This window comes from Tauraco erythrolophus, unplaced genomic scaffold (genome assembly GCF_009769465.1).
Source record: "Tauraco erythrolophus isolate bTauEry1 unplaced genomic scaffold, bTauEry1.pri scaffold_45_arrow_ctg1, whole genome shotgun sequence".
Lineage (NCBI taxonomy): Eukaryota > Metazoa > Chordata > Aves > Musophagiformes > Musophagidae > Tauraco > Tauraco erythrolophus.
The window spans coordinates 416040-430395 of NW_028238615.1; the positions used below are offsets into that span (position 1 = coordinate 416040).

The window sequence follows — 14356 nt, forward strand, 5'->3', positions numbered from 1 at the left end:
CACAGAAAAAAGGAAAGATTAATGCCCAAGGTAATTCTGAAAAATCAAAGGAACGGTCTCAAAAAGACCCCACAAATAGAAGAAAATTTACACTCAGGATGGGAAAAACATGGATAAATAGCAGGAAAGAGTGGAGAGGTGAGCAGTGGTCACCGGTGATGTGGTGCTGAGAGGAGGAACTTCTCCCTGGGACGCGTCCGGAGCGACACGGACCGTGAGACACGTGCGATTGCTCTAGGAGAGATGTGGTCTGATCACTGACCCGTTTCCTGAGCTCTTCCGTTTTCACTTTCTCGTGGCTTGTAGGATAAACTGAACTCCAAGTGTTTAGATTCCAACTCCACTTCAGGTGTAAACTCTATGGTTTGGAGAAAAGTGCAGCGGTTGGCTCTACTGATTTTGAGTGCTGCTGGAAATGCCAGGAGTTTTCCGAACGGTTATCTGCATGTCTGTCCCTCTGGGAAGGATGGACATCACTCTTCTGACAAAAAGGCTTTCAAAACTGATTGACTTTCTTTTTTTTTTCCAGAAAAGAAAAAAAAAAACAACTTTACGTAACAGAGTGACTCTCAGCTGAAGTGGGAGAGGTATTTCCATGCCAGACTTGCTGGCTGTGACTTCTGTTGATCACAGCTCCAGAAAAGGAGGCTCTAAGTGGGTATCAAAGGTATTTGGGACAGCTGAAATAGTAATATCGTAAATAGAAATGGTTGTGGGCTGATCACAGAATCATAAAATGGTTCGAGTTGGAAGTGACCTTCAAGATCATCTAGTTGCAACCCCCCTGCCATGGGCAGGGACACCCTCCACTACACCAGGTTGCCCAAAGCCTCATCCAACCTGGCCTGGAACACTGCCAGGGATGGGGCAGCCACAGCTTCTCTGGGCAACCTGTGCCAGTGCCTCAGCACCCTCAGAGGGAAGAGTTTCTTCCTTAGATCCCATCGAAATCTCCCCTCCTTCAGTTCAAAGCCATCGCCCCATGTCCTGTCACTACACACCCTTGTCCAAAGCCCCTCTCCAGCTTTCCTGTAGCCCCTTTAGGCACTGGGAGGTGCTGGAATGTCTCCCCGGAGCCTTCTCTTCTCCAGGCTGAACAGCCCCAACTCTCCCAGCCTGTCTCCAGAGCAGAGGTGCTCCAGCCCTTGGATCATCTCCGTGGCCTCCTCTGGACCTATCCAACAGCTCCATGCATGAAAGATGCAGAACCTTGAGCCACAAGCCATTTATAATACTTCACTCCATTTATTAAAACTTCTGCTTTCAGTTTTATTTTCCTGAAAAAGACCTCACCTGGGGGCAGATCTCCAGCTATTACAAATAAGCAAAAGTCCAGTAGTGCAAAGAGAGCAGTGCTGACTTTTTGTGGTAGGAAGAGCCAGTAAAATTTAAAGGATTGATTGTGTTTATCCAGCTTGCACTAAAGAGGTCAGAGAAACTCAAACATTAACTCCCACGTTTAGTCCAACACAATGTGTTTTTCTCAGCTTATACTTAGGAAAACATTTATGGTATTTTCTGAAAATTTTGAGATACAAGATGTAGAAACATGCACCCTATGGGGAGCTGGACATGACAGAGTCCAAGCAGAAAACACACATCTCATCAATGTGTAGGTCCAACCAAACCCATCGATAAAGTGCTGATGATAATGGGATAACAGCAGATTGCATCAACCCAAATTCTGGCCTGTGATTCCCCAGAAATTCCTCCTTTTTCAATAGTGTTGTGATTTAGTCAGAGGAAACACCTAGCAGGAAATCTGATCAGCAGTGATATTGGACTGAGTCTAAAAAAGGTAGAAAATGGGTTATTTCACATACATACACTCTACTTCCTTGGTCCAGACCATTTCTCCATGCTTTCCTTTCCAAGGAGTAGCATCCCTGTCAGCGCACTTGTCGGGTCCTGAAGAGCACCTGGGACACCTTTTCTCGAATGAGTTTGTTTTTCACAGTGTAGACGACGGGGTTTAGCATGGGTGGCAGGAGCACGTAGAGATTGGCCAACAGGATGTGGACATGGTGGGGGACGTTGTGGCCAAACCGATGAGTGAAAAATGAGAAAAATGCTGGTGTGTAGAACATTAATATAACGCAAGCATGAGAGCTGCAGGTGCCTGCTGCCTTGAGCTGGGCATCCTTGGAGGAAAGCCTGAAGACAGCCCGGAGGATGAGGACGTATGACACCCCGATGAGCACAATGTCCAGGCCTGGGGACAGAAGGGTGGTGGCAAAGCCGTACCAGATGTTGATGGAGATGTCGGCGCAGGCCAGCCGGGCGATGCCCATGTGCTCGCAGTAGGTGTGTGGCATGATGCTGTGCCCGCAGTACGGCAGCCTCTGAAGGAGGAATGTTGTTGGGAACATCACGCAAAAGCCCCTGGCTACGGCAGCCAGCCCGATCTTGGCTACCACTGGGTGCGTGAACACCGTGGCATACCGCAGGGGGTTGCAGATGGCCACGTACCGGTCAAACGCCATGGCCAGCAGAATGGTCGACTCTGCAATGAAGGTCAGGTGTGTGAAGAACATCTGGGTAAGGCAGGCGTGGAAAGACATCTCCTTGGAAAGGGACCAGAATATGCTCAGGGCTTTGGGCACCGTGGAGGAGGACAATACGAGATCTGCCACCCCTAACATGGCCAGGAAGAGATACATTGGCTGGTGGAGGCTCCGGTCTGTCACAATGACAAACAAGAGGATGGAGTTGCCAAGGAGTGCTGCGATGTACATCAGGCAGAATGGGATGGAGAGCCAGGTGTGCAGGTCCTCCAGGCCTGCCATGCCCAGCAGAAGGAAGGAGGCCGGCTGCAAGGTGGTTTCATTGAGAGCTTCCATGGTGGGATGACATCTGACTTAGTCTGGGCTCCTTTCCCTGTAAATGAAAATAGGGGAAGAGGTGGGGAGGACAGTTCATAATACAGGAAAACCCACCTGAGTTTCCCTAGAACACTTTATATCTCTGGATCCCAAAGTGTTTTAAAAAATAACTCCACACCCACTGGGGAAGTGTGCTTGAGATACTGACTCCAAATCAAGTCACAAGTTAAATTTAAAAGTGTATTTCGTAGGCTCAGGTATGGAAATCCAGCAGAGGGATTTACCAAAGCCCACAAGCTGGTGCAAACCTTGGCAAAGGACCCGGGAGCACGGCCCCTCCAGCTCCAACTAGTTATTGTGCTGTTTTTCGTTCTGTAGCTCCCGGAAGCCTCCGAGGCAGGGGACAGGCTGGGACTGACCGGCACCGAGTTCGTACAACATGCCGTTCCCTTCGGTACCACCTCCCCTCTCCTCGCTCGCGCTCGCCACGTTGGCAGACCAGGGTCCCTGCCGGGCACGGAGGGCTCCCACGGCACCCAGGGCACGAGGCTGTTTGCTGGCAGCTGCGTCGCGTCCGTGTGAGAGGATGATCCAGGAACCTGCGCGGAACAGAGCAGGGCGGGAGAGCAGCACCTCACAGAGTGCGCGGGATCTCGGGGAACGGCCGTGAGCGGGATCGTGGGGAACAGTTGTGCGCAGGGTCTCGGGGAGCAGCCATGTGTAGGATCTCGGGGAGCAGCCGTGCACGGGATCTCGGGAGCAGCCACGTATGGGATCTTGGGGAGCAGATGTGCATGGGATCTCGGGAGCAGCCACGTATGGGATCTTGGGGAGCAGCTGTGCATGGGATCTCGGGGAACAGCCCTACGCTGGCAGGAAGAACCGAGACTGAGTTTTAAAGCGAAGTCGGAAGCAAAGGTCCGAGGCAGAGCACGGCTGCCGGTGGGAACGCCGTGTGATCCCGGCACAGCTTTGCACGGAGGAGCTCAGGATCCTCAGTGCTGGCTCCTGCCGGAGCCCAAGGGCTGCCTCAGTCCATAACGGGGTGGGGGGGCTGTTTGCACTGCAGGTGGGTGAAACACAACCCAGCAGTGCTGCCCCAGCACAACCTGCCCCACGCGCTGTCACACCTTATTGTTGCGGTCTCAGCCACCAACATCTGCCACCAGATGTGCACGAACAGGCCCAGACCCTCCAGTCACCCGACACGCACGGGGTTTGTGCGAGCAGGGTCCTGCCTGTGCACCCAGGGACCGCTGCAGCTGCTCTGCTGGGTGCTGCCATGGGAGTCCTGTCTGTGCTTCCCCTTCCTCTGCCAGTAGCTCAGCCCCACCCAGAAGGGGATTTTCAGCATTTCCAATGATTTTCAGCATTTCCAGAGAAATAACAAAGCCACCCCTGAGAGCAGCATCACCGAGCGAGTTGAGCTGTGAAGAAGAGCCGTGAACCCTGCACAGAGGGTGGGCGATCAGGCTGCTTTGCCTGGCAATAGCCTGTGTGGTGGCACAGAAGAAACCTTCGCTGATCATCTCCTGCTTCTTCGAGCGCACATCGCAGCCCCCTGGCCGGGAATTGCACATGAAAGGCAGAACGAGGTCATCAGGCAGGTTTTTAGAGCCAGGCTGTGATCTCCTGCACGAAATGCCGATTCAGGTGGGGCCTGGGAATCTCTCCTGCAGGTAGCAAACCCTCCCAGGCCCTGGAGCCAAAGCAGCAGCATTTGCACGACAAACCCTGCCTGGAAAATGGGGTTTCTTATCTCAGAGCCTAAAGCTGCAGCTTGCAGTAGACCACGGGGGTTTCTCCCAAATGCAGAATTTTACCTTCTAGTTCAAATCAGGCACCTCAGCCCCAAATGACGGCTACTGCCAGCAGCTCACCTGCTCCCATGACAGCCAGCAATGAGGACGTCTGCCCCTGCACCTGAAGGGGCACCTGCAGAGAGGGGCAGGGACGTGGTGATGCTTATACCCTCCCCCCGAGCCCCCGTGGGGCTCATGGGCAGCCAGGAGTGGCAGAGCTGTGGGATGTGCTGCTTGGGCAACGTGACGAAAAGTGTACAAAATTAACGGAGTTTCGAGTGGAACTCCTTGTGGGGAGAGGTTACCTTCCACCGCCTCTGCGGGTCGTGGCGTGGGAGGGAGCGCACAAAGCCACCCCAGCGCCGTGTCATCTCCTTCGCAGCGGGACGGGGACGAGGTGGGATGGCTGGAGACGCACTGGTGAGCAATGCTGACCTCCTCCAGCCAGCCCTACGGAGATGAGACAGGATCTGCTGTGATCTCCGCCTCCAGCCCCCGCTCTGCCCGCCTCTGTGGGTGTTCAAACGACGCTGCTCCCAGCACCAGGGTGATTAATGCAGCAAACGTGTCTGCTCTCTGCTGCAGGCGTTCTACCCGTGCCTGGTCTGAATGCTCAACGTCGGCTTGTGCTCTGCGAGGACTCTCTTTGGGGCCATAAAAAGAAAAACCAATATTAACCAATAATATGGGAATGGTCAACAAGTGAGTGAGCAGAAAGGGGTTGTGGGAGAATGGAAACTAATGAAAGTATGAAGAAAGTCAAACTTGGGTACCTTAAATTAAGCACTAAATCTAGATTTAGTTGTGGAAATAAAACCTGACAGATTGCCTCTAGCCAGATATTTTATTTTTCAGCCAGATACTTTATTTTTCCTTTCTTCTTCCTTTCCTTCTTTTTCCTTTTCTTCCTCAGGAAAATTGCGACCTGACACCTTGGCAATCAACCTTTCAAGATGAGATTTTCAAGCCCCCAGAATTGGGATATTTGCAGAAAGTCGTTATCACCAGCTGTTGACGTGTGTGTGCCTTACGGCTGTCCAGCCCCAGCACAGATGTTGCAGCATACGACCCGTGCACAGATTGATCCTAGTGTAAGAATTCACGGGTTTAATCAAGTAAGGTCCTCAGGCCTCAGTGACCCACTCGACATATATGTGGCATAGGCAGACGAACGCTTTCTAATGCCTGAAAATTAATTTTATATTGGTAAAGGTGGAATTACCCATGTCCCACACCTAACTTGGGTATCTCTCCGTGTGGGTGAGTTGGTGGTACATAGATCCCACAGGGCCTCAGGGTAGGGGACTGCTCTCCCCTCATTTCTCTCTCTCACCCTGCATGCAGGACCAGGACCCAGAGCAGCCCCAAAGACATCAGGTTTTGGTGTTGCCCAGCAGCTCTCAGGGGTTCCTCTCCCCTGTCCCACGCTGGCGGTGAGCTACAGCTCAGAGCTGAAACACAGGCATGGGGATTATGTTCTTCAGCTTTTGGGTTTTCAACCTAAATATCAAAGCACAGGCACCTTTTGAATGCTGCAGCTGTATTCAGAGGGGGTGTGCTGTGTAGGTCTCGGTGCACATTTATTCTTTCTCTGACAGCAGCTTTGCTGGGCTTCCTCTGCAAAAGGAAACCATGTGAGGGCCCTTTCATGGACACTTTACTTCTGGACTGTCTCCCTGCTTCAGGAAAAGGAGGAAAATGAGAAAAGGAAGGAAAAGAGGAGGAACAACCTTTCTGTGAAGGTCCTGACACGGGACACAGAACCTGTGGGGCAAGCCTGGCGTGAGGCAACCAGTGCGACCCCATGGATTTGCCTTCATTTATGGTCTCCAAGGAGGAGATACTTCCCCCCCCGGCCTTATTTACATGAGGAGCTCCCCACCGTGGGCTCAGGCCATGAGGACCTGAGGGCGGCAGGGACCCGGAGCATCCCTCATCCCGCATCCCGCATCCCCCAGCAGAGGGAAGCAACGAGCCGCGCCGGTGCCTGGGGGCAGCGTTTCAGCACAAGGCGAACGGGCATCGGTGCTGCTCAAGGCAGCAGAGCACCAGGGGGTCCTCAGCCAGAGCGGCTGTTTTGGTGTCACAGGATTCCTCTCCTGTGAATTTATCCTTGAGCCTGTAGAAACCTTTGCCACCCACGACGCGCTGCTCGGCTCTTCCCTGAGGGAGAGGGTCCGAGGGCAGCGGGTCTCACCCGTAAGCAAGGCTCTGCCAAGCAGCTCTCGGGTGAAGGTTGTCTGATTGAAGCTCTCACCAAAACAATCCACAACTTCAACACTGGAAGAAGCAGAATTACTGGTCTCCAGGGTATTTAATTGGGGCTTGTAATTTCATTATACATCGGAGGATGTATATGCAGCAGGATGCAGCCCAGCCAGCCAGCCGTGTCCTGGGCTGCACCCAGAGCAGCGTGGGCAGCAGGGCGAGGGAGGGGATTCTGCCCCTCTGCTCTGCTCTGTGAGCCCCCCCTGCAGTGCTGCCTTCAGCTCTGGGGTCCCCAACAGCAGAAGGACATGGAGCTGCTGGAGTGGGGCCAGAGGAGGCCACGGAGATGATGGGAGGGCTGGAGCACCTCTGCTCTGGAGACAGGCTGAGAGAGTTGGGGCTGTTCAGCCTGGAGAAGAGAAGGCTCCGGGGAGACCTTCCAGCACCTCCCAGTGCCTAAAGGGGATGCAGGAAAGCTGGAGAGAGGCTTTGGACAAGGGTGTGGAGTGACAGGACACGGGGCGATGGCTTTAAACTGAAAGAGGGGAGATTTTGATGGGATCTAAGGAAGAAATTCTTCCCTCTGAGGGTGCTGAGGCACTGGCACAGGTTGCCCAGGGAAGTTGTGGCTGCCCCATCCCTGCAGGTTCTTAAGTGTTTAAACTGCTCTAAAACGTCCTTCCAAGAGCGGTCAGTTTATGCAGTGCCCGCACCTCTGGGCCAGCTGGAAGAGAGCAGCTCCTCCAAAACCAGCCCTGCCTCATCAGCTCAAGTGGGAAGAGCTCAATCTTCTGAGTCTAAATGAGCCAGTCTGAGGAGGCGTTGTGCTGCAGTGCCTTGTGGAAACTCCAGCATACTAATTAGTGTGTGCTAATTCAGGAACGACGGTTATTTCAAGAAACCTGACGACGTGGCCTAACCCAGGCAAAATGCTCCAGGTGAAACAAAGGAAAACCTAGGGAGGAAAGCGCTTCTGTTTTAAAAAGAAGACAACACTTTCGGGCTGAGAGTCCAAAAGCCATTGCTTCACATAAAGGGTTCCCCTCGCAGACCTGGGGGGCTGCTGCTGTGATCACCCCCCTGGTTGGGAGGCCAATCCAGCCGCGTCTGTAGAGGATGAACCTCACCAGACCCAGACCCCTCTGCTCCTGATGGCCCTCATCCTCCACCTCACGTACAACAGACCAAGTGACCAGCATGGTCTCCCTGGGGCCACGCATGGTCCCAGGTGGCCAAAAGGACTGTCACAGAGAGCAATGCCTGCACTGGCACCCGCACGGACACCACCAGTGCTCACGTAGATGTGACCAGCACCATCGACCCTGTTCCTCCTCAATGGCTGCTCAGGACAGGACATGACCTTTACCTGCTTGGTTCACAGTCAGTCTTGTGTCCATGGGTCCCTCAATCCCTGGAGCAGACCAGAAGCCTGCCCAGATCCATGCCCACACCCTGGGCCCTGTTTGTCCACTCTGCAGCTCCAGCCTTGGCTCTTTCCAGGTTCTGGTCTCCTCCCATTCATCAGTTAGTCCAGCTTAATGTTTATCCCCAAATCCCACGCGTGTGTCCCCGTATGCAGACGGTAAGGTCACTCAGAAAAGAGCCAGAAGTGAGTTTGATGAGCAGACAGGCCGGGCTGCGGTGATCAGGCACATGGTCTGGAGTGTGCATTGACCAGCAACCTGTTCACACTCCATCAGCGCCTTTATCAGCCCCCCTCCGTCTTCCCATGCTGGGTCCTTCCTGATACACCTGGATCCCCCCTTTCCCTTGCCTTTGGTCTTTCTTCTGAACATTCCAAAATACATTCTGCACATTCTCACAAGCCCCTTAAATCATCCCGTACAAAGTTTTACACAAGCCCCATCGAATATCCTGCACTAAATCTGCTCTTTCCCATTATCCCATGAGAATTTTCTTCCTTCTCAGCAGTTCTGCCTGAACCCCTTTCCATCCAGCTCCTCCATCTGCTCTTCGGTCACTGACCTGAAGGTTGTGATCTGCGTTATCGCCTCTCTTATCTCCTGGGGTTTTGGGATAACCGTGGATCTTACATTGCAGGTATCTGTGCATCCTTTACCTTCCATATACCTTTTACATTCCTTATAGCCTTACTTGCCACATATCCTTACACCAGCAGAAGCGTCTGGCACGTTCCTTCCCCTCTTCCAGCTGGTCTTCTTGGGGACTGAACCTTGCGCAAGGCAGTCGGCAGCAACCATCGTATTGGCTTTACTGGCAAATGGCAACCCTGGACTTGCGGATCCCTCCTTGACAGAACATCCTCAGGATCCTTCTCCGGATCGGTTTGGTTTTCATGCTGTAAACAATAGGATTCAGGATGAGCGGGGCGAGGAAATGGAGGTTGGCTGTGAAAACATAGGCCTGGGGGGACACGTGTTTGCCAAACTGGTGCATCATGGACAGGCAGATCATAGGGATGAAAAAGAGGAGGACGGCGCAGATATGCGAGATGCAGGTGTTGAGGGCCTTGAGACGCTCCCTCCAAGTTGCAATGTTCAGGATGGTCTTAAGGATGAGTAGGTAGGATAGGAGGACAAAGAGCAAGTCCAAACCCAGCGTGAAGAGCAGCACGAAAAGGCCGTAGGTGTTGTTAATCCTCGTATCGGAGCCTGCGTGTTTGATGATGTCTGGATGCAAACAGTAGGGATGGGAGAGCTTGATGACCCCAGTGAAACACACCTGGGTCAGCAGGATTGGGAGAGGGAGCTGGGCAAGGGTGGTCCTCACGACGATTGCAGCACATACCTTGGTGGTCACTGAGTTGGTGAGGATGGAGGAGTATCGCAGGGGGTGGCAGACGGCCACGTAGCGATCGAAGGCCATTGCCAGAATGACAGCAGATTCAATACCCGCGAAGGAATGAATGAAGAACATCTGGGCAAGGCAGGTGCCAAAGCTGATCTCTCTGGCCTCCAGCCACAGCATCCTCAGCATGGTTGGGAATGTGGACGTGGACAAGCCCAGGTCGGCCACAGCTAGCATAGCGAGGAGGAGATACATGGGTGTATGGAGGCTCCGCTCTGCCCTAATGATGGAAAGGACAGCCGAGTTCCCCAGCAGTGCCAGGAGGTACATCAAGCAGAGAGGAACAGCAGACCACATCCGAGTGGTTTCCCATGCTGGAAAGCCACCCAAAAACAATGATAGGGTCCTGGTCTGGCTGCTGTTGGTCCTGGTCAGGATGAAACAAGGATGCTCCATCTCATGTGCAAATAGCTTCCCTGGAACAAAAGCCAGCAGGGTCACAGACCACACACAGAGGCAGTAAGAAATAGTCTGCATCCTTGGGTCAGAGGCATCACCACGACCAGCCGAGCTGCGCTACAGCACACCTTGCCAGGAGCTGTGCTGAAACGGCCCGAGCGTGCTCCCCAGCCCCTGCATGGACCCTCCGACGCCGAAACCACGCTCGGGTGGGAGGCACGTGCGCGTGTCGCGTGGCCGGTGCGGGCAGGTCCGGGTTCTGGCTGCCTGGTAGAGCAGGGGAACGGACAATTTAAAAAAAATACATCTGTGAGTAAATGTAAATACGTCTTGTGTAAACGCAAATCAAGAGAGAGAAATGACATTGCAATTAGGGAGGGCTGTGGCCAGCTCTGATCTTGACCTTGGGCTTTTGCTGGGAATCTCCGGTGAAAGAAGAGGAGGTGATAACGGATCAGATACTGGTCTGCCTGTGGAAATAACCAAATTTCTTCGGAATGGAGACCAGGAGAGCCTGGCCCTCTCAGAGCAACAAAACACGGGCCACCTACAAACACATGGAGAGACCAAGATCTGCTTAAGCTGAAGGATAGTGGTTGCTCACAAAACAACGTGTGTGACTTGCACATGGATAAATGTAAGCTGGAAATTACAAGGATGTCGTATAAAAGCAGGATGTCTCCGGACATCCTCCCACTAGAAATACAGGGAGGAGAGATGGAACTGCTTTTATGGAAAGTTTTCTTTCTCTAAACTCAAGCTGCCAGGAAGGATGGGGACAGGACTCCAAGACTGTAATCTCTGGAGTCCTCTCCCCATGGTGCTTGCAGGCTTCTCTGCACCCCTCAATCCTAGAATCACAGAGTCACAGAACGGTTTGGGTTGGAAGGGACCTAAAAGACCATCTAGTTGCAAACCCCCTGCCATGGGCAGGGACACCCTCCTCTACACCAGGTTGCTCAAAGCCCCATCCAACCTGGCCTTGAACACTTCCAGGGATGGGAGAAATCTGGTCCTCATGTTTTCCTTGGAAGGATCATCTGCCACAGGGGTTCCCGCGCTCCTGTGGGTGCTTGTGCAGGGGCTGCAGGGAGCAAAGCCAGCGTACCCTCACCATACATCAGTGAGGGTCACTGGGGTCTCCACAGCCCCAGGTGGACTCAGTGTGGTCCACAGTGGCTTTCTAACATCCTCTCGGGAGGTTTCCCCCACTCCTTTGCCTGCGCCCCTCCTAGAAGGACATCCCGTGGAAAGCAGCAGGGAGGAAGGCAGTGGGAACGAAAGAGGGCATGAGAGGGTTTTTAAGGAACTGCTCTGGAAATGGCTGATTTTGACAACTAAGTGAGATCTGTTATGGAAGTTTATGTCTCCTTATCTGGAATATCCACCTGTAAGTCTCGAAAAGCTTCTGAAACAACTTACATAACTGTAAAACCATTACATTTCAAAATATCTACTCTATCTATCTGTTCAGAAAGTGGCAGAAATATTGCCATTCTTTCCTCAAATTCATAAGGCTCCTACCCCGCAGCGTGTCTCTTTGCCCTCCCCTGCCTCAGTGCAGGTTGATGGCCCGATGCAGCACCCTTGGACACCTGCAAAGGCAGAGCAAGATCCGTGGGTTGACCTGGGCTTGCACAAAGCTGCAGACTTTAACATCTGAGAGTCTTCTCTGGCCCTCAAGAGAAGCTTATCAGAGGTTGTCCCACACACTGCGTGGAGGGGAAGGAGAAGGAGTTACGGGAGAAAGCAATCTTTGGACACAAATGTCTGGCAGGATCTGTTAAAGCAGCTGTAATTCCCAGCTCAGTCTCCACCCTGAGAGCACAGGAACTGCCGGAGCTCGTTTCGAATTGCTTCTTGTGTGAGATCATCAGGTGCCTGCATGGAGAACTGGGGAACTCCCGTGTCTCATCCACCCTTCAAGCACCCAGACAGCAGGCTCCCCACGGCAGCAGGCACCGCAGCAAGGGGGCATCGCTATGTCAAGCAGGGACGGGGCTGGCAGAACGCGACACCCTCCCCAGTTTGAGATCAGGTCCATACTATGTTCTCACATGTCACAGCCTGTCAGGAAGAGCACAAAAGAAGGGTGAATTCTTTTGGTTGCTTTTCGAAGCGGTGACTCATTTTAGCTCTTACAGTTTAATCTACTCCCAAAAATGACAAATTCCACAGATGCGCCCCAGGATTTCACGCAGGCGTGGGTGGAAGAGGGGCTGCACCCTGCTCTAGCTCGAAGAGCGGTTCCCTGACGGGCTGCAGGGCTGCCTATTCCCCTTTGCAAGCAGGAAACAGGAGAGTTTGGGGTCTCTGAGAGGTCTCCTGTCTCCGTGCCACCCCTCTGGAAAGGGGACGGAGCACAGCTCCTCGGACCAACACCCGCCCCGGGGAGCTGAAACGAGCCGGCCCGTAGGAGGGATGCAGGGTGATGATGGGTGCAAGCATCACGGACACTGTCCACATCTGGGGACCCAGCTGTGCCCTCGCCAGTGTCACAGCACAATCTGCAAGGACAGGGCAGAGCCCACTCACCTGCGTGCTCACGGCCACCCTCAGCTTCCCAACAGCTCCTGTTCCTGACCGTCAGGGCTGGGATTTGTAGAAGACACCGAGGAATCCCTCTGTGGGAGATGGCTGGCCTGGGAGCACAGGGGCTCTCTGCTCCTCAGCGCTCAGAGCAGATGCATTAACCCCCACAGCACCAGGTCCACCCTGGCACGCAAAGCAGCTCTGCACTGTGCCATCCGTCCCTGCCGATGGTGGCAGGGGATGCACCCTGGAGACCCCTCCCAGAGATGCCCTCCTCCTCCTGACCTCCCCCTCCCCCGAGAGTCCAGCCAGGCGTGGTTTGGGTAGAGGAGCTCCTGCTCTGCGGCAGGGTGATGGATAAAGACGTCCCTTAAAGGTTGTTCCCAGCCCCACTTCAGTTCTGTGGATGTGGAAGGAAACCTTGGAACAGGACCATGGTCTCTGGAGCAGACCAGAGCTATGTGGCCTTGTGTCCTGTCCCCAAAAGTGGCCTTAGGTGGACACTGAGACAAGAATGTAGGAACAGGGCAAGTGTGCTTAGTAATTCCTCAAGCACCTTCGCAGCCTTCAGCAGCTCGTGTTCTCGGGGATTCCTGAGCCAGGACTGGTTCACATAGACATAATAACCCAGGAAGGTCTACAGGTTCATTTGAATTTGAATGTTGGTAACTGCAACACACAAGGGCAAGAAGATCTGGAGCCACCACTTTATGTTTGTCCTGAATACGCTTCTTTGGAAGGCTCTTAACTCTTGTATTGGAAGAGCCAGTGTGCGCTCGATCCCTGCCACCCATCTCAGCGCCATTCCAAGGTGACTTGTGCTGACACGGTCAAAAGCAGCATCCATGGTGTGACAACTGCTTCCTGATCAGCAGTGCATGCTGTCTTCAATGTCAGGTCATACGTCCTAGTTCTCCAAGATGTGCTGAGTTTGCCTTCCAGGAGCACCTGTCTCAAGCTCTTTTGGTCCCTGTGGGGTCAACATCTGTATGGTCCCACATCTGCATGGTCCCACATCTGCATCTCTGCCTTCTTCCACCTTCCAGCTTTCTTCTTTTTTACCCACTGTTTCAGGACCACTGTGACCATGTCCTGTTGGCCAACCTGGACCACACAGACCATAAGCCTCACTGGTTAAGGATGGATGAAGACCAAGGAGACGTGGGCATGGGTGTTTGTCTTGCTCTGTTAGAAGCAGTGCAGCCTGGAGCCCAGCACTGCTCTGGCAAGTGAGGACAGGTGAGCCTGGACTCAATAGCCTCCTCCCAGCTCTCCCCAAAATGCCTCTCTGAGCATCCCAGCTCCCTCCAGCTGCCCTGGATCACTCCAAGCTCCTGCAGTAACTCTCCCAGCTTTTAGCCCTCCCGTTGGGATGCTTTGGGATGTGGAACATTGTGGTCCCCCCTGAGTGCAGCCACTGGAGTGGTCAGAGAGAAAGGGGACTCGAATGAGCGCTGTGAGATGGTCCTGAAGGACCAGGACACGAGCATGTGCCTGGGTGACACACTGAGCTCGGCTGGACTAGGAGAGATGCTCCGGCACATCCACCTCCATCCCCATCAGCTCCCTGTGGGTTTTCCCCACAGGGACCTCGTGCTGTGCCCGTGCCGTGTGATGATGGTCACTCTGCAGTGTTGCAATTAAACATTAATTCTGAAGGTCACCAGCACGTCCAGGTGTGGTTTAGACCTCTCAGCCCTCAGAAGGGTCCTTGTGAGAGGCAGAAGGTTCACGGAAATCTTCCTAAATCTGGAACTGGATTTT

The 14356-nt window shown here is 53.5% G+C and overlaps 2 protein-coding genes across 2 annotated transcripts; both read right to left on the reverse strand.

Annotated features, from left to right (window-relative positions):
• Nucleotides 1-1889: 1889 nt before the first annotated feature.
• On the reverse strand, nt 1890-2840 carry LOC104375225 (olfactory receptor 52B2-like). Its single transcript, XM_009981520.2, has one exon. The coding sequence runs from the start codon at nt 2838-2840 to the stop codon at nt 1890-1892; it is 951 nt and encodes a 316-aa protein (XP_009979822.2).
• A 6224-nt stretch (nt 2841-9064) lies between these two features.
• On the reverse strand, nt 9065-9958 carry LOC104370594 (olfactory receptor 51L1). Its single transcript, XM_009991239.2, has one exon. It carries the CDS (start codon nt 9956-9958, stop codon nt 9065-9067), a length of 894 nt encoding a protein of 297 aa, XP_009989541.2.
• Nucleotides 9959-14356: the final 4398 nt, after the last annotated feature.

What these genes read in the sequence shown, in the direction of transcription:
- LOC104375225 (XM_009981520.2), bottom strand. Translation starts at nt 2,840, where the DNA reads ATGGAAGCTCTCAATGAAACCACCTTGCAGCCGGCCTCCTTCCTTCTG.
- LOC104370594 (XM_009991239.2), bottom strand. Translation starts at nt 9,958, where the DNA reads ATGTGGTCTGCTGTTCCTCTCTGCTTGATGTACCTCCTGGCACTGCTG.